Source organism: Carcharodon carcharias, chromosome 1 (assembly GCF_017639515.1).
Source record: "Carcharodon carcharias isolate sCarCar2 chromosome 1, sCarCar2.pri, whole genome shotgun sequence".
Classification (NCBI taxonomy): domain Eukaryota; kingdom Metazoa; phylum Chordata; class Chondrichthyes; order Lamniformes; family Lamnidae; genus Carcharodon; species Carcharodon carcharias.
Window position 1 is genome coordinate 21243519 of NC_054467.1, and position 26850 is coordinate 21270368.

Below are 26850 nucleotides of genomic sequence, written 5' to 3' on the forward strand. Positions count from 1 at the left end.
CGTTGTGAGCAGACCCTCAACGGTGACTTTCCAAATTGCGTGAGCTGCTTCGTAGCAGAGCCATGTCCATGAGAATCCACCCAGCATTCCATGGACGTTCCTCCAGTGTGCTGTTGCTGTCGGGCTCCAGCATCTCCTGCTCCTCTGATGCCTGCAATGTCAGCAAGGCCCTGTTAGTTAAGTCCTTACTTCTGCACATCACACTGGGCAAGACGTGTTCTACACCAGCGTGTTTTCCCACCGACGTGGGTGGACCATTCCGGTGGGCAGGCTTAATAATGATGTGCTATGCACTACAATGAGGTTCCCTATGTCCAATGGTGGAGGCAGGCCGAGGGGTGATTGCCATCGTGAAACCAATTGCGCCATTTGGCTGCTCATGCCGCTGAACACACTGGATGCCGGAGGGCACGGAAATCCCAGCCACCATGCCTACTAATACATTATGACCCATTAAAATAATTGAAATTAACCTGTGACATGTCTCCGTATGGTGTGGGAGTGGTGTCACACAAGATGAAAGATGGTTCCATAAAGGCCAAGAGGCTATGTCTCCAGAACCCTCTCTGCAGCTGAGAAGCATTATTCACAACTTGTAAAAGGTTTATCCACAATATTTGGAGTCAAGAAATTCTATCAGTATCTGCATGGTTGACATTTCACAACAGTGTCAGGTCATAAGCCACTAATTGGGTTATTTAGTGAAGATAAAGCAATTCTGCTGATAGCCTCAGCCAGAATTCAATGTTGGGTTTTGATTTTGTCAGCGTATGAATACACCTTTATGTACCATCCTGGTGTGCATATTGCAAATGCAGACGCACTCAGTCATCTTCCGTTACCAGATAACATTGTACATGCTCCAGTGCCACAAGAAGTTGTACTTGTGTTGAATTTCCTGGCTTCTGTGCAAAGCAAATAAGAAATAGGACAAACCAGGATCCAATTTTGTCAAAAGTCTGAGACCAGGTAGTACAAGGATGGTCGAATGCACCCAGTCTCTGAAGAGATAAGACCATTCCACAGCCATAAAACTGAATTAAGTTGTCAAGATGGAATCTTGTTGGGGGGTTCAAGAGACATCATCCCTTTGCAAGGAAGAGAGCCACTCTTCACAGACCTTCATAGAGCGCATCCAGGTACTTCAAAGATGAAGATGCTTGCGCGAAGCTATATCTGATGGCCAGGTATAGACAGTGACATAGAACAAATAGTTATACACTGTCTCTAGTGTCAGCAAGTCAGCAACAATAGAAGTTGCCTGTTTCAGTTCCACTACATCCATGGGAGTGGCCTGGTTGACCCTGGGTTAGACTACATATAGGCAATGTAGGTCCATTTTTAGATACCATGTTTTTATTGATCATCGATGCGCATTCTAGGTGGATGGGTGTGTATGAAGTTAGATCACTGACATCATATGCAACTATTGAAAAACTGCACCAATGTTTTTGTATACATGGCCTACCAGAAGTCAATGTTTTGGATAATGATACTGCTTTCACTAGTACATAATTCCAGGGATTCATGAGTTTAAGTAGAATTAAACATATTAAAACAGCACCATCATATCCCTCATCCAATGGGTTAGCAGAAAGAGCAGTGCAAACTTTCAAATCAGGAATGAAGTTATCTGAAGGAACGTTAGAAAGTCAAATTTCACATTTTCTTCTCAATTATCCTCATGTAACTACATATTCAAAAGCATCTGAATTACTGAAGAAACACCACCTTCGTACAAGGAAGACAGTTTTTGTGCAAAATTTTGGAAATGTTATAATTGTCTCTGAAAAAGGATCCTTGTCATACCAAGTGGAAGACTGGATTCAAAAACATGCCGATCATTTAAGGAGTAGAGAGACATTTCAACAACTGGTTATTCCACCTGTAATTGTTGTCAAATCTTTAATCCCTGAGGTGACAGTTCAATCTAGAATAGACATACCTGATAGCTCTGTTGAATTACCTAATTCTGAACTGCCATTGTCCAAGGATGTCTCTGGTGCTGCAGTTCCTGATCATGTCAATCTAGTGGGAGAATCTCAAGTTATAGAGCTACATTTCTCTAACTGAATTAGAAAACCACCTCAGAGACTTAAACTATAATTGCATGATCTGTGTGTATATGTATATGTTGTGGATTAAGATATCCTTTGTAAATAAGAAATGTAAAAAAAACTAAAGGGGGAGGAATGTGGTGATTGTGGGGAAAGCCTCCCCTATTGCTTTTAGGGTCGACATGAATGTACAGATGAATCAGCCCTAAGCGTGGGTAATTTTAGGGGTGGACCTCTCTAGTTGTGGACCTGGTTCAAGCAAGTAGCTTCTACAAGAGCTCTGTAAATAAAGTTAGCTGTTTCACGTAAGAAACCTATCTGGTACACCAAGTTTATTATAGTCCTTGTTCCACCCGCTTAACTCTCATTTAATATCCTGGCTCTCTACTGCCCACCCAAGTACCTTGCCAATTTTCTCATGAAACAATCTTCACTGCATTCCTCCCTCAGTCTCTCCACTGAACGAGTTCTCATCCTAGGTCATTTCAAATTCCATCACAAGTTATCATGTCCCCTCTCGCCTGATTCACTACCTTCCTATCCACCCTTAATCTCACTCTCCATGTAAACTCCTCAACCCATATTCCATCTCATGTGGCCTTGCCATTCCCATTATATCAATCACAGATAAGAGCGTCCCTGATCATTTCCCCATATAGCTGTCCGCCCACATCCTGCCTCGCCCTCCAAACCTAACTTCTTCTGTATCTGCCTCAGGAAAAAAACTTTTCCCCAATTTACTGACAACTACACTTTCAAATTCCTAACTGTCTGGTCTTTGGCTCTCCGTTCATCACATTTCTGTAGCTGCCAATCCACTCAATCACACCCACACATCCACCTTCGATACCCTTGTCCCAATGAAAACCATTACTCTCTCTCACCCTGGCCGCTCCTTCTGGTACGGCCTTCATCTTCATTACCTGAAAGTAAAGGGATGCAGACTTGAATGGTTATGGAAGTCAACTGGTTTAGCCATTCAGTGCCAGATCAGGCTCGACCATTTAAAGGCCTGTCAGGTCCTGCTGCTGTCTGCTCTTAATGCTTCCAGGATCATTCTGGAATGCAAAGATAATTCCTGACTCCTCTGATATAAACTGCCTCCTTAAACCTCTCTCCCCTGACCCTTCCACGCTCACCTACAACAAAAAGTGCACCAAGTATCACCATCCAACCAGCTGCTTCTGTCACTTCCCTCTCTTCCCCTAACCAACGAAGCTGAACTTCCTCTCAGGCTCCCTCCTGCCCTCACCTGAAAGTTGTATCTTTTTCTAGTTTCTGCCTCTCCCCTCACGTCCTCCCTCAGCTCATCTTGTTTGTGAGACCCACTTCCTGCTCTCTCAACCCTATTCTCATTAAACTGCTGACCATGCAGCTTTGCTTCCTGGCTCTCAGGTTAGCTGACATCTGTCCCTCTCTCTTTCAAATCTGCCAACATCACCCCTTTCCTCAAAAAAACACGAATAGACATGGGACATCTTACATTATCTCGGCTTGGTTATGTAGAATTAGTTTGGATCCTTATGTATATTCAAGTAGTGAACAGGGTATTTTTATTCTATTCATTGACCCTGCCATTCTTACACACTTTTGCCCCATCTTTAATCTCTACTTCATCTCCAAAATCCTTCAACTTGTTGGCACCTCCCAAATCTTTGCCAATCTTTCAGGGAACCCCATGTTTAAACCCCTGCATTCAGTTGTCAGCCCCTCCCACAGTACCAGCATATCTCCTAACAAGGTCACAAATGACATCTATCTGACTGTGATGAAGGCAAACTATCCCTTTTCATCATCCTTGACCTGCCTGTAGCATTTGACAGTGTTGATCACACCATCCTCCTCCAACACCTCTCCAAACATCACCCAGCTGGATGGAAGTGCACACTCCTGATTCTGTTCTTATCTATTTAATCGTAGCTTGTGAATCGCCAATGGTCCCTCTTCCCATTCCCGCAGTATTAACTCTGCTGGTTCTGAAGGATCTATCCATAGCTCCCTCCTATTTCTCTTCTACATGCTGCCCCTCTAAACCGACCTTGGTAAAACATGCCCTGATACTCACAATTTATGTTCCCTGGGGGGGTGGGGGGGCAGGTGAGGGATGGAGTGGAGCCCACCAACCCTGGAGGCAGAGTGTCAGCAGCCACGGAGGTGGGTGAGTGGTGAAGCGGGCTGCTTAGAAGGCCCACCTCGGTTCTTTGGGACTTTACCCCAGTTGTGTCAAAAGATTTTTGGCCCTCTAGCTCTCATCCCTCACACCCCCATCCACCCCCATGACCCCTTATACCCTCCTTGCCAACTCATACTCCCCACCCACCTTGCCAAGCACATTGAGGCTTGGCTGTGATCCCAGACCAATAAAAGCATTAACTCAGGAAGGGGTTCTGTTTTGCCAACTAAAGTGAATTGTTGACTTTGTTTTATTGACATCTTTATGTGTCTTTAATAAATTGGTTTTTCTGTGATTTTTTTTGGCGATGTCTCAATATTTATTTGGACAAGATTAAGACGTGTGAAGTGTGTGAAGCCTCTATTATTGGTATTTTCATGGTCTACCTGATTCACACTTCCATACCACATTGTTTTCAAAAGAAGATTTGTGAATAGGTGTCTTTTTATTCTCTCAGCAGTTCCACATTTTGCACTATTATATGAATCATAGGTTATGTACGTAATGCATACTGGGTGAATGGGCCAGGAAGGGGCATGAGCTGGCATTGAGATGGCATTGACAGTATGAAGGGCCATCTGGGGTGGTTGAGAGCCACAAGTTGGCATGGAATGGGCTTGGGGTCATGGCAGGGGCATGAGGAGACATGGGTAAGACTTTTCAAATGAACTTTTAAATTTTCCCAAATCCAGACTATAGTTCATGACTCCTCTGAGGGACTGTGAACTATGAGTCATGGAGAAGCTGGCCCAACTGCATGAAAATTGGAGGGGGCTAAGAGGTGCCTACCCTGCAACACAGCTGGCCAAGTGAAGAGTGCAGGTGTGGGCTCATTAGCTGCACTCTTATCCCACACCAGCAAAAAGTGGGGTTGCCGGGAATGGGGGCAGGAATCTGGAATCGGGTCCCACTCATTATTTTTAATTGGCTCCAGAGTCGTCCACACACCACCAAATCAGGTGTCAGTTTCCACATTTGTTTTAATGACTCCCAGCTTTGTCTCACCAACATCTCTCTCAGCCTCTCCATTATCTCTAAATTGCGAGACTGCTTGTTCGAAATCCACTACTGGATGATCAGAAATTTCCTCCAATTAAATATCGGGAAGACTAAAGCCATTGTTTTCTGTTCCCTCATCACTTGCTCCATCCTGACAACAATCTGAAGCTGAACCAGACTGTTCATAACCCCGGTGTCATATTTGACTTTGAGCCAAGCTTTCAATTACATATCCACAATATCAATAAGATTGCCTATTTCAACCTCCATGATATCACCCTAGTCACCCTTGCCTCAGCTCTTCTGCTGCTGAAGCATTCAGTCATGCCTTTGTTACTTTCAGACTTGACTGTTCAAATACACTCCAGGCTAGCCTCCTACGTTCTACCCCCCCATTAACTTGAGGTCATCCAAAACTTTGTGGCCGGTGTACTAAGTTTCACCAAATCTCGTTTGCCCTGTGTTTGCTAATTTATGCTGACTCCCAGTTAAGCAAGTTCTCAACCTTCATTTCAAATCCCTTCATGGCCTGGCCCTTCCCTATCTCTGTTATCTCTTCCAATCCTACAATACTCTGAGATATCTGTGCTCCTCTAATTGCAGCCTCGTTAGCTTCCCTGATTTTAGTCAACACCCATGTTTCCAGTTGCCAAGGCCCTAAGCTACAGAATTATCACCCTACCCTTCTCCACCTCTCTACCTCGCTTTCCTCCTTCAAGACAGTTGATAAAACCTACCTCTTAGATCAAACTTTTAGTCATCTACTGTAATATCTCTTTCTGTGGCTTGGTGTTATATTTTGTTTTATAATGCTTCTGTGAAGCATGTTTTATTACTTTAAGCACTATATAAATACAATTGTTGTTGCTGCAAAAATAACACTGATGGAGGAGTAGTTTCAAAATGAGAGCCTGGTAAAAGATCATGGGATAAATATCACTGGTACCTAAGACACAATCGCAATTTTGTAAAAGGTTTTCAAATCAAACACAATACTTAAAAGTTTGATACTGCTTTTATTGAAGAGCTGGGAATGGCACCTATGTAATTAAACAATGTAATTGAGAAGCATTGATCTCATAAATAACTAATAACCTCTGTATCTACTTTTCTGTTTTAGGGACATCAAGCCTGACAATATCCTTCTTGATGAACATGGTAAGTTGCTAAATCTTCTCTTTCCTGGGGCTAAATTTTGCGGAGGTGACAGGGGATCCTGCTGCTGGGGGCAAAAGCAGTGGTGGTGGGGGGGTAGGATTGACCCTGCTTCAGCAAGCGACAGGATCCGAGGCCACTTTTCACTGGTGGCAGCCACTTAAGTCCCCCCAAGGCTACCCCCAAATCAGAAGGCAGCAGCTCGGCAGCACCTGCTACCGGTAGCCACTGCTGGGACTGCACATGGAGGATGAGGGCACATTGATGGCCATATGCTCTCACAGTCAGTAAGTGTGAAATGCCGATGCCAGGGCCAATCAGGGAGGCCTCAGCAAGGGGTGGGTGGGCATGGTTACTCTGGGTAGATGGCTCTGTTTGAGTGCCCAAAAAGAATGCCTTCCCCCCAGTCCCAGTACGGTTTACCTGCAGGTCTCCCCAGGTGTGAAGAGCCCCCTACCCACTGGTATCATGCCAAGGAGGCAGGAAGGGGACTCTAATTTGGCCACCTTGGTGTCTCAGTTGGGCTTTGATCAGGCAGGCTATCTGTTACCTTTTCCACTGGTGGCAAATTGGCATGGTTATGGGAAGGCATCGGGCATGTCATTCTATGCTTTCCCATGGCATTTTGCCAGCCTTCCCGCCTCTCAGCCTGTCCCCAAAGGGCTGGTAAAACGTAACCTTTGACTTGAAAGTATTGAAGCCGGGGTGATGAAGCCAGGAATTTAACATCATTGCCTTTCAAATAGTGCGGTGGAATAACAATATTACTATAATATCCGTGAGAGAAATTTCAGATGATTACACTATTTTCCCAAAGTGTAACTTCAAGATTGTTTTATTTCATGTCAAATGCCTGACATCAAGAATATTGCTATGATCCCCATGGGGGACTGTAAACCAAAATAACCAAATTTACTGAATAACCCACAAATGCAGAAATTACCAACAAGATATTATTTTTTGTAGCTTTTAGTTTATCACAAACGAGAACCAATGTAAATTACAAATGAATTAACAGGCAAATGAGATTTCAAATAAAAAGGTAAATTTCACTTTAAATAGTCGATACAACAAAAATAAGCCTTATGCAACCGCATCACTCTAAGGTGACCAACGATCCTGGATTTTCCAGGACTGTCCTATAATATGGCCATGTGTCCCACATCCCAGGTCATGCATTCCAAGGACTGTGTTTTGTCCTGGAATTCATCTATGCCCACTAGCCTTTGTCTACACATGCTCTTTGTCACTGTATATGTGTCGGCCAGTCTTCTACTTGAGCATGCATCTTAGGTCTTTTATCTGTGCATGCCTAGGCCAGTTGTTTTTGTGCAGCACCAGCACCAGAACTGCAGTGATTTGGGGTTCTAAGTGTGAGGCTGTGGGAATGTTGAACTGAGTGCACAAGTCTGCTGTTTCAGATTCGGCTCTGGTGGCGCCCCCCCTGCACCCTCACAACTCTGGCAGCACCCCAACCCACCCCCATCCTCCCAACGCTTACAGGTTCAGGCTGATGCCAGAGTGTCCCTTAAATTTTGTGCTGGCAGCTGGCCCACCCTGCATCCCTCCCTGCGCAAGCGCAACACCATGTGCAATGTTACAACCTTTCCAACTCGGCCTCTGGTGTGTAGGATCTCTCACTTTCCCACTCAATCGATACGGCTCTCAGGTTGTGCTTATCAGCAGCTGTGGTCCATCCAAGGTACCCGGATATGGTTAACACCGACAAGGCTTAACATCTGCAAAACCTCTCTCACTCAGGTCACGCCAGTCCTGATGGTGTAACTTTCCAGAGTTTCTTTTCAACTGACCAGCCGACACTACTTGGTTCATGATCTAGCCCTCTGATACAAACGCTCAGCTCTTTTGCGTGCCTGATCTATTCACATTGCTTTTAGGATTCGGTTGCTTTTAGCTTGATTGTAGATCAGTTCCCCAAGTGCTTCTGGAATTCTATTTTCTGCCAAACAGATAACTGACCTTTTTATAGAGAGCTTGATAGCTGCAACTCTTCTTTATGTTTGCATCTGTGTGCTGATTTCCTTCTGCCTCCAGTTCCAACTCTTATGAAATAAAATAAGGGACACTTTGACCATAGTGGGGTGGGTGTGGGGGGGAATGGGGTTCTGTTCACGGATTTCAGCATGAGAGGAGATGGGGAGGGGGATCTAGAGACCATCATAGTGGGGGAAAGGCAGGGCAGCTAAAATCAATTAAAATTTGAAACTTATCTTGTGGAGTCTTAACACTATCATCTCTCTGCTGGCCAACTATTGCAGTCCCACTTGAATCACTCAAGCTCACCTTGGAAACCCTAAGGACCAGTCTCCCACAAGCTGTCCTAGAAATGTGGGACAAAAAGCATCACTTAAGGGACATGGGACAAACAGTCAAAATAAGGGAAAATCCCTTAAAATAACGGACAGTTGGTCACCTTACCCTAGCTCTCCTTTGTGTCTACCAGCTGCATGGGCTCTGGTCTGAACTAATTTCCTGCTGGTACTGCTTCCAGGTCAAGGATCACCAGGTCACTTGGATCAGTATTTCTTATTATGTAAGAAAATTACAATTGATCCCTTTACAATCGATGCAAGCTCTTAAAAGTCCTTTCCAAACATTCTTAAAAACAATTACATATTCTACAGACACTATAAAGAACGAACAATTTTTTACTGTACTACTTCCAGGTCAAGGGTTGACACAAATGTCCATAGCAACCTTTATATTTTAAACATATATTTATCCTTTCCTCTCCTACAGTGTCATTTTATACTGTTAAAACTTTAGGGCCTGTCAAAGATGTTCTCTTGGATTTGGCGTGGTGGTCTAAACATCTTTTCTTTAGATATGTTCCTGTACTGCCCAATATCAAACAGTACAATATTGTAACCCAGGGGTGAAATAAATACATGTGTTCTTTCAAAGTCTTGGTAGGAAGAGACCATTATGCATTATTAAGTTATCTTCCACAGTGGCTGAATGTACAGAGCAACATTTATTCTGAGATGCACTCCATGCAATCAACACAACGTATCTTGTGTAATATTACCAATAATAAACATGCATGTTTGCCCACATCAGTGGCTTGTTCCTTTTGACTTAACCACAATAATTTCTAATACTCTACTGCATTCAAGCCTTCTTGGGCCTAAATCTTCTGGCTGGCGTGCGATGCGTAAAATGACATGCGGTGACATTGAGCGTGCTTTCCAATATCACCACGCATCATTCAGATCTTCAGTTCGGCGGGCGCTCACCGGAGGTGACTGCACGCTTGCCGAACTGTCAAAGGCCTACTAGGGCCATTTAAGTACCAGTTAAAAGAATTAACATAGCTGCCCGTCCAACCTTAAGCTGGTGGGCAGGCAAAGAGCCCAGGCGGCCTTCGTATTTATCATGAAAATTCATCCACGGGTGGGATGAGGTTTTATGAAGGCTTTATAAACCAAATGAAAATTTGTATTAAAAATCAGTGATATGTTCCAGCTCATGTGACACATGCCTGAATAATTTAATTGGCACGGCCTCATAAAATGGCGACACACAGCCGATTGTGGGCGGCGATCGGCTGTGCGTCTGCTCGTGCCCACTCCAGCTCAGCCCCCCTGACGGGGAGAAAGTTCTTCCCTTGGAGATTTTGTTGGATTTGACTGTCTTTGCAATCTGTGATGGACCCGACTGCTTGTCTATATCTCTTCCTCTGCTGTCTTTATGTCTCCCTCTATTTAAGACAATGGAAGTGAGGTGTTTATCAATTAACCAGCTAATAAGTTGCCTATTACTTCCAGGCTATAAGAAAAATAACATCACAGCTTTATCATATTAACTGCAAATAATTTCAATGCTTTTATTAAAAACTCATATGGATACACTTTGCTTTTAATACCCAGCATTTCACAAACCCTTTGTAAATAACTGTCTAAAATATCTTAAATTGTAACAGTTTAATTATATTACACATTTGAGCTAATAGGGAAAGGAATCCTTACATAATCATTTCAACATGGTTGCATATACTTTTAGAAAACTATGGTATGCTACCTCGACTACAAAACTTTCTAAGTATTCTAATAGCAAAATCACCACTGAGCCAAAATGGTGTAAATCATAGTGTTTATTCGACAGAATTGTTACACATCTATTTGTAGAACAATGTTTGCAATTAGGACATTCTTGGCACAACTCTTGTGGCTGGCAAATGATCTACGGCATCCACACTGAAATGTATAAATTGCATAGGGCAGTCTGACAATCAGATATGTATCTGAACATCTCCAATCTGAAGTTTGTACTTCAATTGAGTGGCTTGGTTCCTCTCTCAAACAAGTTGCCTGGTTATCAACCAACAAACCCTGACAGAACAGTATCCTTTTAAGCTGGGATAACATTTTTGTAAGTTATGGTTGTTTTTAATTCCTTAGGTAATTTGAAAAATGTAAAGACAACACCAATCTAAATTGTAGGCAGAAAGGTTTTGAAAATTTTTTAAATAATATTTTTAGGCAAATACTTTTTTTGGAAAATAATTTAGCGTCTTATAATAAACCACCTTAAATATTCACTCCCATCCACCACCAATGCACAGAGCCAGCAGAGTATACCATCTACAAGATGCACTGCAGCAACTTGTCAAGGCTCCTTTGACAACACCTTCCCATGACCTCTACCATCTAGAAGGACAAAGACTGCAAGTGCATGGGAAAACCACCACCTGCAACTTCTCCTCCAAGTTACACATCATCCTGACTTGTAGAAACTCACCAAGCCTCCTTAGGCAGCGCCTTCCAAACATGGACAAAAGAGCTGAACTCCAGAGGTGAGGTGAGAGTGACTGCCCTTGACATCAAGGCAGCATTTGACCGAGTGTGGCATCAAGAAGCCCTAGCAAAACTGGAGTCAATGGGAATCAGGGGAAAACTCTCCACTTGTCGGAGTCATGCCTAGCAGAACGGAAGATGGTTGTGGTTGTTGGGGGTCAGTCATCTTAGTTCCAGGACATCACTGCAGGAGTTCCTCGGGGTAGTGTCCTAGGCCCAACTATCTTCAGCTGCTTCATCACAGACCGTCCTTCATCATAAGGTCAGAAGTGAGGATGTTTGCTAAGGATTGCACAATATTCAGCACCATTCACGACTCCTCATATACTGAAGCAGTCCATGTCCAAATGCAGCAAGACCTGGACAATATCCAGGCTTGGGCAGACAAGTGGCAAGTAACATTTGTGCCTCACAAGTGCCAGGCAATGACCATCTCCAACAAGAGAGAATCTAACCATAGCCCCTTGACATTCAATGACCTTACCATCGCTGAATCCCCTACTATCAACATCCTGAGGGTTACCATTGACCAGAACCTGAACTGAACTAGCCACTTAAATACTGTAGCTACAAGAGCTAGGAATCCTGTAGCAAGTAACTCACCTCCTGACTCCCTGAAGCCTATCCACCATCTACAAGGCACAAGCCAGGAGTATGATGGAATACTCTCCATTTGCCTGGATGAGTGCAGCTCCAACAACACTCAAGAAGCTTGACACCATCCAGGACAAAGCAGCCCGTTTAAAATATTCATTCCCTCCACCACAGATGCTCTGTGGCAGCTGTGTGTATCATCTACAAGATGCACAGCAGAAGCTCACCAAAGCTCCTTAGATAGCACCTTCCAAACCCACAACTGCTACTATATAGAAGGAAGGACAATGCCAGCAGATACATGGGAACACCACCACCTGGAAGTTCCACTCCATGCCACTCACCATCCTTTTATGGCATGGTGGATGTTAAATGCCGAGCTGCTCAAATTCCAATGGGAAACTTGAAACAGCTGCCACAACTGTTTTGCAATTTGTATTTTATTTCGAGATAGGTGCCTTGAATTCAGCAGTAATGAGTCCAAAGATTTTTTTTAAACAAAACTAAATCAAACATTTATTAATAAAATAAAAGATTTTAAGCGGACACATAGGTCTACAAATTACCACTATAATAACTCCTAAATCCTCTAAGTAATCTGACTGCCAGTTACACCTCCGTTAAGGGAACAGTAACAACAAATAAATTTCAACAGATCCAGGCAAAGCAACACAATACTCTGGACAGTGATATTCACAGTGAGTTTTCTCAGCTTCGGTTCCTGTAGACAGCGACTTGATGCATAGAGGCCGGAGGCTTTTCACACTTGTCAGATCTCAGAATGCCTTTCCCCTTACACATAACCTCATCTCCTTTATCAATGTTTCTCCCTTTTTAATATAAATTCCACTGTTCCAAGAAGTCTTTGCAACTTTACTTTTCTCATAACATAAATCTTTCATAGCACTCATATTATCAGTAACCTTTGGGAAAAATAAACACTGGGGAGAATTTTCCCCCTGTCGGGTGGGCCGAGCGGGAGCAGGCCACCCACGATCAGGTCCACGCTGCCATTTTACGTGAGTGGGCCAATTAAGGCCCGCCCAGCGTAATACATAACTCCCAAGGATAGCGGGAGTGGGTGGGCGGTGGCGGGAGTGCACTGGCTACTGGGTCCAATGGTGACTTGGCGACCTGTTTAAATAAAGCGCTGGCAGCCTTTGCAGGGCTGCTCACAACGGCCGGTAAAGGCCTCACCAGAGGGTAGGCCAGCGGAGCAGGCCAGGCTGGAGGGTAGGCCAGCAGAGCAGGCCAGGCTGGAGGGTAGGCCAGCAGAGCAGGCCAGGCTGGAGGGTAGGTAGCAGGGCAGGCCAGGCCAGAGGGTAGGGAGTGGGGCAGGCCAGGCTGGAGGGTAGGTAGCAGGGCAGGCCAGACTGGAGGGCAGGGTAGCAGGGCAGGCCAGGCCGGAGGATAGGGAGTGGGGCAGGCCAGGCCGGAGGGTAGGTAGCAGGGCAGGCCAGGCCGGAGGGTAAGTAGCAGGGCAGGCCAGGCCGGAGGGTAGGGAGTGGGGCAGGCCAGGCCGGAGGGTAGGGAGTGGGACAGGCCAGGCTGGAGGGTAGGTAGCAGGGCAGGCCAGGCTGGAGGGTAGGTGGCAGGGTAGGCCGGGCCAGAGGGTAGGGAGTGGGGCAGGCCAGGCTGGAGAGCAGGGTAGCAGGGCAGGCCAGGCCAGAGGGTAGGGCAGCGGGGCCAGTGTGCCCCTTGTTTTTTGGATGAGTGTCTAGCTGCCCCCCACCTGACCAAACGTGCGTGGGAGGAGGTGGCCGAGAGTGTGAGCTCCCAGGATGTGGTGCAACGCACATGGGTCCAGTGCCACAAGGGATTCAATGACCTCCTGCACTTGGGAAGAGTGAGTACCATGTTGGCTGAGGTCACTGAATGCAGCCGTCAGCCTTTCCTCCCAAGGCACTCCCAACACCCCAACAACTCTGAGTGCAGTTACAGCATTGAATCCTTCACGGCATGTGTCCTTCGCTAGGTGGGCCAGCAGATATTGCACGTGCCTAGTTGACCCTGAGAGAGTTGTGCTGAGATGGGTTCTGCACCCACAGCATGTGTGACACTGACACCCAGAGTACAGACTCTGGGGCAAACTCAAGGATCAGCACCTAGGCAGAGTGCTAGGACTAGAGAAGCATGTCAAAGTCAGGATGCTAGCCTGCTGGGAGGGGAGCTTCCAGGTGGCAGGGCGCCAATCCATCTGCTGGCCTTTGTGTTCCACGTGCTTGTGCCACCTTGCTTTGTAAGAGTACACCTTGTGCTGCCAAATGTGAAGGAGGCAGCATTTAGGCAAGGTGAGGGGTCAGCTCTGGCTTCTTTGTGTGAGTGTGTGGCAGCTGCTGGGTGACGAAGCACTGGAGCCCTGCGATGTCCCACTCTGGCTGGGGTGGCAGGAATGCAATGGGAATCCAGGTACAGGCTGGACTAATCAATACTCGTCTCTCCTTTTCAGGAGAAGACTGCATACAATTCTGCCGAGTGGATGTGGACTGGTGGAGGCCAGGCACAGTTGGCCATCTTGACTCCTTTTGAACAGTAGGCCATGGATCTGGAGCGGCACCATGTACCCAGGTCCACCAGTGACGATGAGGCTGGGGTGCCACGGGGAGGTATGTTTGCCAAGCACTGAGGTCACCATTAGTGTCCCAGCAGCTGTGGCACTGCTGAATGCTCAGTGATTGAAGTTTGCAACATGGGTTGACCATTGGTTATGGAAGGATGAGCGCATAATGATCCGGGGGGGCAGGCATGCACATTGACATTGTCTCCACTTTAACTGATCAAATGTCCTTGTTCTTCCTTTCAGCATCACCGGAGCAGGGCCGGGATGAGGAGGCAGAGGGGCCACCTCTCACACCTGAGGGTCCTGAACATTTTGAATCACCAGCGTCACACCATCTCTGCCAGGCAGGCGCCAGCGCAGATACTAGCACCTCGATGGGAATTAGATCTTCAGCTAGTGTCCCAGGACACAGTGGTGAGGGCACTTTACACTCACTTGAGGTGCGGGGGAGACAGAGAGTGCCCGTGGCACCAGCAGTCGGAGCGCTGCTGGGGACCAAGCACATGCTCAGTCGATGACTTATGATGTGCCTCTGGAGTCGTCTGTGAGGCAGCAAGTGCTGGAAGTGCAGTATGTAGGAGGATCTGGCGGAGATACATGAGGCAATGTGTGGCATGGTGCCCGTGCTGAAGGAGTCCACTTGGAGCATCACCGATGCAATGAGCCTCATGGTCAAGCGCCATGCTTCCTCCATGGAGAGAGTGGTGAGTCTCGTAGAGAGGCTCCTTCAGGAGAACAATCAGGGCCTCCTGGGGTTGTGCTCGGACCTGCAAGAACTCACAGCGGCATTGACCTCAGCTGGTCAGTGCCAGTGTGGGAGATGGTTTGGGTGCCAAGTATCCCAGTTCGGTGCCAATCCATCTACAGTGAGCAGGGAGATCCAAAGCAACCTCATGCCTGCTCAGCAGCTGCCTGTTGTCTCTATGTGCTCCTCTCAGGGCGCTCCAGATGAAGACAGCAGCTCCCCTGCCCCTCTATCAGTGACCGTGGCATCGATGAGACTGTGGCACCTAGGGAGATGCCAGCTGTGGAACTGGCTGCTCCCTCCCGGGCGGGGCCATCAAAGGCTCCATGGGCTAGAGGACAGCCACCAAGGTCATCGAGGTCAACAGGACAGCACAGTGAGCAGGCTGTCTCAGTTGCCAGTGCCAGTGAGGGGACAGCACCTAGATGTAGCACCCGTAAGCTTAAATTTAAGGCACATTAGGCACATTAGGCACTGGTTTCTCACTGGTGCTTTTATGTTGCCCCACTATTAGTTCATTAAGACTTGGTACAATGTGTGTTTACATATTTAGCATTTCAAAGCAAGCTTCCCTTTTGATAACTTAAAAGCTCCAGACCAGCTGCCTCCAATTCAATTAAATCTCCCCACCTAACCCCCACCCACCACACACACATCCACACAGAGAAACTAATCCAAACCCCACTATTAACCTACCTTTACAATAAATCACAATAATATTATGAACATTATTATATTTTCATGACAATCATGACTTGGAAATATATTTCCATTCCTTCACTGTTGACGGGTCAAAATTCTAGAACCCCCTCCCTAACAGCTCTGTGGGTGCTCCTATACCATGTGGACTGCAGTGGCTCAAGAAAGCAGCTCAAGGGCAATTAGGGATGAGCAATAAATGCTGGCCTAGCCAACAACGCCCACATTCCATGAAAAAATAAATAGAATAAGTAAAGTAGAATTAAAATGTTGGAGGCAACATAACCAAGCAAAATGGAGAGGTTAAGGTAAAAGGAAATATTTGAATGCTTGCTGTGCAAGATGGGAGACAGAGCAGACATCTGTTCATCTACTACTAACCACAGTTAAAACCCAGGGAATGCTGGCAGACTATGCTGGCAAGGATTCCAAGTAATTTATGGGTCATCTCAGAAGAGGAATTACTGTAATAGTAGGGTTTGTGCCAGTGTTGTAGTTTGTGAGACGAAAACATTTTTTTAAAAAATGGCCAGTGCAAGGAGCCTGAAGCTGTTGGCAATTTGGAAAATGCACTTTGGAAATTAAAAAGCAATTGAAAATTCTAATCAGTCACAAGTGCCCTTTTTGGTGATATTAGTGTGTTGTTTAAAGAGAGAGGACTGTGATTAAAAAGATGAATAAGGGTGTGGCTTCATTCAGAATTGAAGCAGACAAATGCCTGGGAATAAAATAAAACTAGTAATGTATGGCTAATAGAAAATGGAAATTAATGAGTTACCTAAATGTCTTGATCAGTAAATGAGAATGTTTTTTGAAATAGAAAATTAAAGCTCTGGTCCAAACTAGACAACCTCCCTCGTTTGTCTGAGAGCTGAAAGGATTTAAAAGCTGGCACTGAGTTGATTGTTTGAAAGATGGCAGAGGCAGCTTGTGAGGTGAGGCAAGTGAGGCACAGTCTCACCTAGAATTGTGAGTAAGTGGGGAGTCAACTGCAGCTCAAAGCCCAGTTGGACAGGGTAGACACAAGTGGCAGGGTGCGTTCCACGTTGTTGTGTTTTGATACCGTGAGAAGGACCTCCGGGTAGCTGAGGATACGGGAGGGAGAGAGGGCTTGGCTGGTAAAATAGAGAGATGGATGGAGGTTAACAAAGTGCAGATGAGAAAGAGCAAGTTCAAGAAAAGGAGCTGGCTTCGAAAAAGTGATTAATGGTTTCCTCTCCTCCTCTTTGTTCATCAGAACCCCCCTTACTCTTTTCTTTGACCTGGTTTTCTTCGGATAACGAAAGACAGCTATGGGCAAGAAAATAAAACATGTTGTACATAGGTGAACTGCCCATTGCCATGGTAACACACTGGATGGTTAGACATCTACAGCTATGCCTCACCTGTCAGAAAGGTCACCAGCCGTTGCTGAAAGATAGTGTTGACATTTAAGAAACAGAGGCAGATGCAGTCCTACTGAAGAAAATAGCAATTAGATTAACTCGATGTATCCAGTTCATTAATGGTACGAGGATCAAGTTGCAGGTTTGCAGAGTTGTCAGGAGCACAACATCTTATGTAGAGCATTTTGAAAAGAAAACGTTGGTTATCATTTGCAATTCAGTAGTGACTGTATTCTTCCAAATGAACGATAATTAACTATACATAACGCTATATTTATTATTTTGTTCACAGAAAGAAAAGATAAATATTCAGTAATGTATTTTCTATACATTCTCTGATGCAAAATTAGTGGTAGAGAAGCATATGTAATTCATATTTTTCATGAGTATTAGATCCATTCCTTAATGCTACCAAAATATACAGTAGAATAATGGCAATTCTGTTATGCAATTGGAGAATTAACATTCCCGAGTACTCTTTAAATGGTAAGCCCCAAAATAGCTATAATTAACATATTGCAGGAGAATGTGGAGCAGAAACACATATTTAATTGACACAATTATTTGTATTCAAACAGAATCTTTCAATGGTTACTCAAGATTGTTAGTTACACTTGTACTGCGAGTTTAAACATGTGATGTAAAAATGAGAATGAATATATTTGTGTACCAGACAGGTGTGGGCAAATAACACAATTAACACAAATTGCAAAGGGCCAGTTAGACGGTTAGCGTGTGGTTCATCTACATCTGGCTGAGGTATACTTGGAACCTGTCCCATGGTAAAATTGCAACATAAACTGAGTTGGATGACCCTTGAATAATTGAGGATGCTTCCTAAAGAAGAAAAGGAGGGGCACAAATTGCATGCACTCTCTGATGATGGGTCTTCCTGTTAAATATCAGATCCAACAAGATCCTTGACATGTTTTTATCAGCCGAAGTAAATACAAATTACACAGGAAGCCTGATTACACAGATACAGTCTGCTAGACCGTGAATTGTTGAGTGTCAATGAAAGCAATAGTGTATTGATGAAAACAATGACACGACTGGAGAGTTACGCAGGGCTAAAAATTGTATATGGCCCATTGACAGGCACAGGGATCACAATGTATAACTACCCATGCCCGATGGAAGTGATGCAGACTTTTTTTCTCCGATTATGGCATGCACCCAGTGCTAAACGAACTGCTGACTGGCAGTGATGACAGTGGCCCAGCAGGCCACTGGCAGCACCATCCTCAACCTGCACGGCAGCTACCAGTACAGTTAAAGGAGGTGGCACGGTCCTCCCTGTCTGCTGCCTGTGCTCCATCTCCCTGTGGTGCTGCAACCCAAGAGGAACTTATAGACCCCCTAACTTGAGAGGAGATTTTCTGCTCAGTGGCCTTCAAAACCCACTCAACTCTTTGCAAAGGTCCAGCACCACTTCCTCCTGAGTCAAATGACTTGTGTGAACTCCTCCAGTAACACAGTACACAGCATCCATTAACTCTGCAGCAGCAAAATAAAGTCAAAAGCACCTCACCTGTAAGTCCCAAACTTATGCTTTTAAATAGCACCAGTGGAGATCCCTTGTGCACAATGTCATCTTCCATTCTCTGTATGCTTCCAATGCACGCCCGCGCTATCACCCATCCAAACATGGCAATCAGCACAGCCTGTGGCTGACATCACCGCAAACAGGTCCCCCATTATTTTTTATTACCTTTGGACGCCGAAACCAGTGGCAGAGCTGAACTGTGTGAGCGGAATCGTCCGTGCTCGCTGGTGTCAGGCGTGCTCAGTGTGTGGCAAGAAGGCTAAAAATCGGTTTCACGACATCATGAAACTAGTTTGCGATCGTCCGCTCAGCCTGCCAATGGGGGGGCCTCGTTTCCCGCCACTGGACATCGGGTACCTCATTGTAATACATCAGCATATCATTATAAGGCCAGCCCTGCGGAATCATCCCCCCCTGCTGGTCCGACACCGACGTCTTTCACAACAGCATATAAAAGGCGTGCACTTGGCGGACTGTACTTTGAGGGGAACTCGGAGGTGAGTGCACAGTAACATTGCAGAGCACTCACGAGGGGCGCCTGTTAGACATCAAGGTTGAGACACATTGTGGGGGTGCAAAGACTGCTCTGTGGTTGAAGGTAGCGCGCAATAACGTGCGGGGTTGGGGGGAGGTGGGCGAGGGAAGTGGCATGCACCAGGGGCACCTTGTATAAAGTGACCATTCCTCTGCAGCTGAGACAGTTCATGCGCAGCCATTTTGATATGATTGGAATTGGGCCTCGAGCTTATCTGCCCACTCAAGCAACGCAGAGGCATGAAACTGCTCCAGGGGTTTTCACCCCTTGAGCACAGACTGCAAACTAATGAGCGTCTTATTGGACTGCAGAATGGTTGGACGACAGGGAACATTGTACAATCTCCTTGCTAAAGCTGGCCTTGGAGCAGTCACTGGTGTAGCCGCTCACAGCCCCTTGCAATGTCATCATCCCAGTTTGGACCAGTCTCCCCCATGGTTCAAGCTAACAGTGCAGTCTTGCAGTGCGGTTTAGGAGAATGCCTGCACCTGAGCTGAGAGCACAGCATGCAGTCCAATAGGCAAAGCTGCTGCCAATCGGTCAGGTAGACTGGGGCGGAGGTGGCTGGGTTTCGGGCAGCCATGCAGCACACTAAACTCTGGCCATCCAAGTGGTGGCCAGCACACTCCAGGATGCGTTAAGGGGAATTCAGGCTTAACCAAGAGAGGTTCTTAGTATACCCAAGCTAACTCATGCATCTATCCCTTTCATCCTGCGGAAGGAATGCATCAGGAGCATGGAGCCTGGTGAACTAGCTGTATGCTTCGTGGTGGACAGACAGCGAAGACAACAGATAAGAGAGTGATGGAGGCGCGTGGCTGCACAGAGGGAGGAGCAGCACCCTCGGGAAGAAGGGGCAGCTTGGGCTCCCACACAAGCTGCCGAAAAGCCACAGTGAGCTGTAGCTGGTCAGCGCCTGGCTAGACCCAGGGTCTATTGACACCGCCTTTCATTACCACAAATGATCAAGAACCAGTGTCGTCAAAGACTGTGCATGTCTAGGGAACTGGTCACTCACATCTACCAGCTACTGTTGGTGCCACGGGGACATGGAGGGCATCCACTGCCAGTGGCTGTGAAAGTGACAGCGGGGTTCAATCTCTATGCCAGTGTTTCCTTTCAGGGCTCCACAGGTGACCTCTGTGGGATATTGCAAGGCTTCGCCCACAAATGCATCCATGAGGTCACGGATGCCATCTTTGCTAAGGCGCACAACTTTGTGCAATTTGCCCAGGACCAGGACAGCCAGTTTGCAAGAGCGCTGGGATTCACCCAGAGCTCAGGGTTCCCACAGGTGCAGGGTGCACATGACGCTCGGATCTCCATCGCAACAAGCAGTCAACTAAATCAATCTCAAGAAATTCCATTCGCTGAATGTACAGCTGGTGTGTGACTACCACAAACACTGTACATGGTTTCCAGGGATTGTGCACGGCTCCTACATTCTCAGTTGGTCACAGAATCCTGGCATCTTCCAGAATCCACAGAGGCTGCAGGGATGGCTCCTCGGGGACAAGGGCCACTCGCAGAGGACGTGGCTGATGACACCCATGCGATGGCCTCAAGCTGCAGCAGAGCAATGGTATACTGAGGCTCATGCTGCAACTTGCAACTTGGTGGAGCAAACCATCGGGATGCTGAAGATGAGGTTCCATTGCCTGGACTGGCCTGGTGGAGCCCTGCAATATAGTCCACAGAGGGTGTCACGCATCGTTGTCGCCTGCTGCAACCTTTACAACTTGGCGCTGCAACAGGAAGAGGGGCTGGCTGAGGAAGAGATGCAGGAGCTGGAGGTGACCTCCAATGAGGAGGACGCCAATGGTGATGAGGGTGAGAAGGTCCTCAAAAACGACAATGACGGCGATGAGGCCCTCACACTGGCCAGACGAGGCAGGTGCGCTAGGGAGGCTCTCAAAGCTGCTAAATTTGCGGAGGATGATGACAACATGCAGTGCGGAGACCCCATAGATCCTCACATTGCATCTGTGAACGTTGACTCCAGTCTGGCTAATGGCAGTGTGAATACCTTTTGAGAAGGCTCCTGTCATGGAGACGCAGTGAAGGCCCTAATAGTTGTTCGATTGCAGGATGATGATGCCATGAGGACACTCCATAGATCTTCACCACATAGCCTCTGAGAATGTCTGACTCCTGTCTGGCTGAGGGCAGCTCGCTTGTGCTCTGTGATCAGGGTCATATCATAGAGACACATCCATGAAACTTTCAAATCATCTGATCCTTTTCCTGCCTTCAGCACCTGACCCCTTCAGGAGCACAGCATCACTGGTCACAGATGCTAAAGAGATGGGGGCCAGCCCCACCTTAAAGATGATGAGGGCACAACAGAGAGAATGATGCCCACTACATTCTGGCAGCAATGACAAGCACCTCTGAGGTGTAGGCATCAGTAATGTGTCCAGGGAATGTGAGATCGGACCATCACTTTGGTCTGAAGGCTGCACGGAGCACAGGGAAGAGGCCCTGGACTGAGACACCTGCCTTTATCTTGTGCAGAAAGGTTTCACATCTGAGTGACACGAACACTGCTCATCAGAACAAGGAGCTATAGGCAGGGAGACATTCTTAGGAGTTTACTGGCAATAGTGAACAGTATGTACAAGTGATTAACACCTGTGCCCAGGCTGTGAAGCAGTTCTCCTTAATTGTCCTAACCCTGCTACATCTTGGTGTTCCCCACACATCCACAGCGGAAGTGGAGGCTGCCTGCTGACTGCAATGCCCTATCTCTGCTGATTTTGGCTGGTGTTCTCTGGAGGGCATAGACTTGGAGGGCCCCAGATGGCTTTCAGGGTCCTGCCGGGTGGCAATGGCACCCTCCTAGGCCTGTGGGTCTGGAGCTGCTGCGGCCACAGGTAGAGGGGAGTCGGATGGGCTGGACACTCTTGGAGTCACCTGGATGGATGGGCCCAGATTGTGTGGGTGGTGAGTGGACCCATGGACGAGATGAGAACAATGAAGGTGTGTGTGAGAGAGTCAATGGTGATGTCCCTTGAACTGGCAGTGTGGCCCAGGGGTAAATGCATTGGATTTGAAATCCATTGGTACTTCCCTGAGAAGACACAATTCCTGCTGATTACGCTTTTCATCTTTCATGATTTCATTGTAGGCTGCACTCCCTTTTAGCTATTTAAAAATTTGTTACTCCATTCTTGGTTGCGCTTCAGTCCCACGCTCCTGATCTTCAGGCACCCAGTGCTGAGAGGGGCAGGGAGGGAGGAGGACCTCCTCGTGAACTCGCTCCTGGGCCTGGGCAAATTGGCCTCAACTAGGGAGTGGGCGATTGCGTGGGTCATCCGGCCCGACTGTCTGCTCCTCTTTCAGATCTGGGTGTCCTTGGAGAGGGATCACCCAGTGTCTGCCAGCCTGGTAGAGGCCTTCCATGCCCAGTGGGCACTGTGGGGACTGGGGGTGCTTCACTGACTCTGTTAAACACATTCTAACTTGAGTTTAGTAAGTTTCCTTTGAGATTTTGTCTTTTTGCAGTATCCCTCACTTCAGGGGCTGCATCTTAATTTGTCCCTTGTTTTCTTAATTCAGCTTATTTGGTTTCTAACAAAAGAGTTACATCTTCTTAACCTTCCTAACCCTGTCGCTGTGTCTTGGTGCTTCCCAGGCAACCACAGTGGAGGTGGGGGCAGCTTGCTGACTGAAATGCCCTGTGTGTGACGACCTTGGTGGGCGTCCGCTGGAGGGCTGAGACCTGGAGGGCCCCAGCCTGCTTTCGGGGTCCTGCTGTGTGGCAGTGGACCCTCCTGGAACTGCTGAGGACACAGGAACAGGGGATTTGGATGGGCTGGACAGTCCCATAGCCCTGGGCTGGGCACCTGCTGATCCTCCTCCCTATGGGTACTTGAGGACTCCTGGCTGACCCCTTGAGGAGAAGGGGAAGCTGGAGTGAGATTGAGCTGCCCCACACCCCTCACATTGGCATTGTTGGAGGCCAACTATGGCACCAGCAATGGAGTTCAGCCCACACAGCAGTGCAGGAGCATTGACCTGGACCAAGGTCTCCATGGCGGCTGCCATCCTACCAGTGTTAACCTTGGAGCATTGGCATGCCAGTGCTACCACCTCAGCTTGAAGACGGATAGACTTCTCCGTTTTGCCTTGCAATCTGAGGAGTGCCGCAGATATCTCTTCCTGATGTTTCTGAGCTTGCAGCTCCAGTAATTGAGTCCAGAGGCTCATCACACAGCAATTTTCTGGCCTCCAGCAGTCCTCCAAGTGCCAGGCACCTGGGAAGTCCCTGCCACCATCTGCTGTGGATCAGACAGTGCTGTGAACTCACCAGATTATGATCCCAAGGCTATTCTAAAGCTAGGTCCCACTGAGGTTTGTGACTCTGAGCTGGTGGAGGGTGTGGGTGAGCGCCATAATGGAACTTCAAGGAGGGTACCTTCAGATTCCTCATCAGAGTTTTCTTCGGGGCTTGATTGGAGGCCCTTGGCAGTTTCCCTGCAAAATCAAGGAGAGGTAATTAGGGCATGCCACATGAAACAGGACACATCACTTACAGCTGGTTGTCTGATGGATGTTGCACTGCTAGATCCTCACTTGGTAAAGCACCACCGATCTCACCGTCAGCAGGATCAGTACAGATACTCGCCGGCCAGCTGGATGGCTCTGTTTTCAAAGTCCATGACGATCATGATTTCAGGCATTCCTCCATCAGTCTGTGACCTCTCCCTCTTGTTGTGTGCCAGCTTGTCCTACATGAATAAAGATGGAGAGAATGTAAGGACATCTGCCAGACCAGATGTTAAGTGTGTCTGGCATTTGTGGGTGATGAGTGGTCCCATGGACGAGATGAGAACAATGAAGGTGTGTGTGAGAGAGTGAATGGTGATGTCCCTTGCACTGGCAGTGAGTGAGGGCCCTGTGGATCTGTGATGGGTCAGTGAGTGTGTGAGTTGAAAGTGATGAGAAGAGAGACTTACCCTGGCAGCATGGAGGAGATCATTCATCCTCTTGTGGCAATCGGTGACTGCCCTCTTTTGCAGGGTGTTGGCACTGACCACCACTGTCACTGCCTCCCAAGCTGGATTAATGATGCTGCTGTCCTTTCTGCAGCCAGAGTGGGAGTAGAGGACATCATGCTTGGCCTCCACTGTGCCCAAAAGGTGCTTGAGGACCGACTTATTCACCTGGGTGCTGCAGTCCTCTTGCCTTTCAGGGCCATGTCTTCTGTGCTGCAGGCGTGGGCTGGAAGCACTGAAAGGTGTGCATATGCCTGCACTTTAAATATGGTACCTGGTGTGATGAATCGGCGAGGTGATGGCACGGCGGGCAAATGACAGCCCACCCCACCATGGGAATGGCGTGTTTCCTGGGAATTCATACTTAGTGCGTTAGGTTTGGGATGATACGATGTGAAAAGCCACCATTGCGTCCAATGGGTAAAACCTTGTTTTACCTGCCCGCTACTGCATTTAGTGCAAATCTGGGGCGATTCCGCCCTGTGACTTTAATACTTATAATCCTGTGTCTGACAATATTAACTTGGAAGGAATTGATATCTTTGTGCTTTAGTTTACATCACTGGATTCATTCTTTCACAGGATATGGGCTTCACTGGTAAGGCCAGCATTTGTTGCCCATCTCTAATTGCCCTTGAACTGAGTGGCTTGCTAGGGCTACTTCAGAGGGCAGTTCAAAGTCAATCACATTGCTGTGGGTCTGGAGTCACATGTAGTCTAGACCAGGTAAGGACAGCAGGTTTCCTTCCCTAAAGTACATAAGTGAACCAGATGGGTTTTTACGACAATTGATAATTGTTTCATAGTCACCATTAGGGAGACTAGCTTTACATTCCATATTTATTAGCTGAATTCAAATTCCACCAGCTGACGTGTCACCAGAGCATTAGCCTGGGCCTCTGGGTTACTAAGATAAAAGCCAAGTACTGCAGATGCTGGAAATCTGAAATAAAAACAGAAAATGCTGGAAAAACTCAGTAGGTCTGACAGCATCTGTGGAGAGAGAAACAGAGTTAATGTTTTGAGCCTGCATGACCCTTCCCCAGAGCTCTGAAGAAGAGTCATACAGACTCGAAACATTAACTCTGTTTCTCTCTCCACAGATGCTGTCAGGCCTGTTGAGTTTTTCCAGCATTTTCTGTTTTTAACCTCTGGATTACTAGTCCAGTGACATTACTGCTACGCCACCATCTCCTCTTACTGAAGTAAGTGTTAACAAAATTTAGATTTAGTTCTGCAAGATGTCTACAACACAGGTTAAAAGACAGCTGGGTAGAAATTACACTATGCATTAATAACTATAGCATATTTTACCATTTGTATGCAATTCCTTATGGTATTGTTTTAATTCAATTTAAGCTGGTCTCTGGCCTTGATAAAAGAATGGACAAAGCATTTTGACACAAATGCATCAATGCATTAATACTAACATCACACTGTGTGCTTTCAATACAAATGAATTATGTTGAAAGGTGGAACTTGTACTGTATTTTTATTTAAAACTAGCAATTAATGGAATAATTTAATCAGGAATTAGAAAGAAAAAATTGTCAAGAAAAAAGTAGATTGGTTCTAAAATATAGAACTTCAAAAAATTGACCTTTTAGTTAAATACAACCCTCCTGGTCCAGGTTTACATCCTCTGTTGGCAATACTCCAACGGCTGTTAGAACTTTGGATGGATGTACCTTCAGCTAAATACCTGTTAGAGGAAGAGTAATCCAATGAAGTATACACTTCCATTTTATGGCGTTGCTGAATGATATTGACAGAATGATGACAGTGGGGATTTTGTTAGGCTCATGTTTTTTAAACCCTGTTCTTTCTAATTAGGCATAAGGGAAGCCAACAAGAAGACAAAAAACACTTTCCTGATAATCTTTGCTGAAAGCTGTCAGTTTGATGACATGGTAGTGTAGGCGTGTTCAGACTTTCAATGTGTTCTTACAGCCTTTAGCCAAATTAGTTCAGAGTGTACTAATCCCTTGTGGTGCCAAGTTTGGATGTTGTGCTGGGCACAGTTGAATAAAACACAGCAATATATTTACTCGTGCAAAAAGGGAAGTCATTACAGTCAAAGCCTCAAGAGACCAGTCTATGCTGGAAGCAGTTTCATCAATAAAGGTATAAGGCCTACTCTAGCAGGGTACAGTCAAACCTGTGCACTACGAAACAAACTTGGTTGAGAGTTCAGGATTAGAGCTACACTTTTCTCAGCTGGACCCAATTCTCGAGATGCCAAAAGCTAGAACTGCAAGGTCTGTCCCATCTTGCACTGAGTTTGAAATTGTATCTTCAATTATGCTCCCACAATGCTGTCCTTGAAATTTTCAATCCAAAGTCAACTGGAATAGCCACCCCAAAACTTGTGGCCTGCCATAGTGACAGTATCGAAGCCCACTGCCATAATGATTAGAGAGCAGGGCTATAAGAAACATTAGCTCATTAGGACACATTTTAGATCACTTACCATCATTGCCCAACTGGTAGGAAGTTACATCGAATGGAAATAAATACCAGGAATTGAAGCAGGTTTGCATACAGTGGACACCCAATAGATATTCCTGAGAGTAAGACAAAGAAAATTA

General features: G+C 46.5%; 1 protein-coding gene across 1 annotated transcript in view; it reads left to right on the forward strand.

Annotated features, from left to right (window-relative positions):
- The window catches only part of LOC121281003 (serine/threonine-protein kinase 32B-like), a 210488-nt gene that overhangs the window by 134648 nt on the left and 48990 nt on the right, over positions 1-26850 (forward strand). The window contains exon 3 of the mRNA XM_041193540.1: positions 6350-6387. Within this exon, the coding sequence (XP_041049474.1) occupies positions 6350-6387 (38 nt within the window). The remainder of the gene's footprint in view (positions 1-6349; positions 6388-26850) is intronic.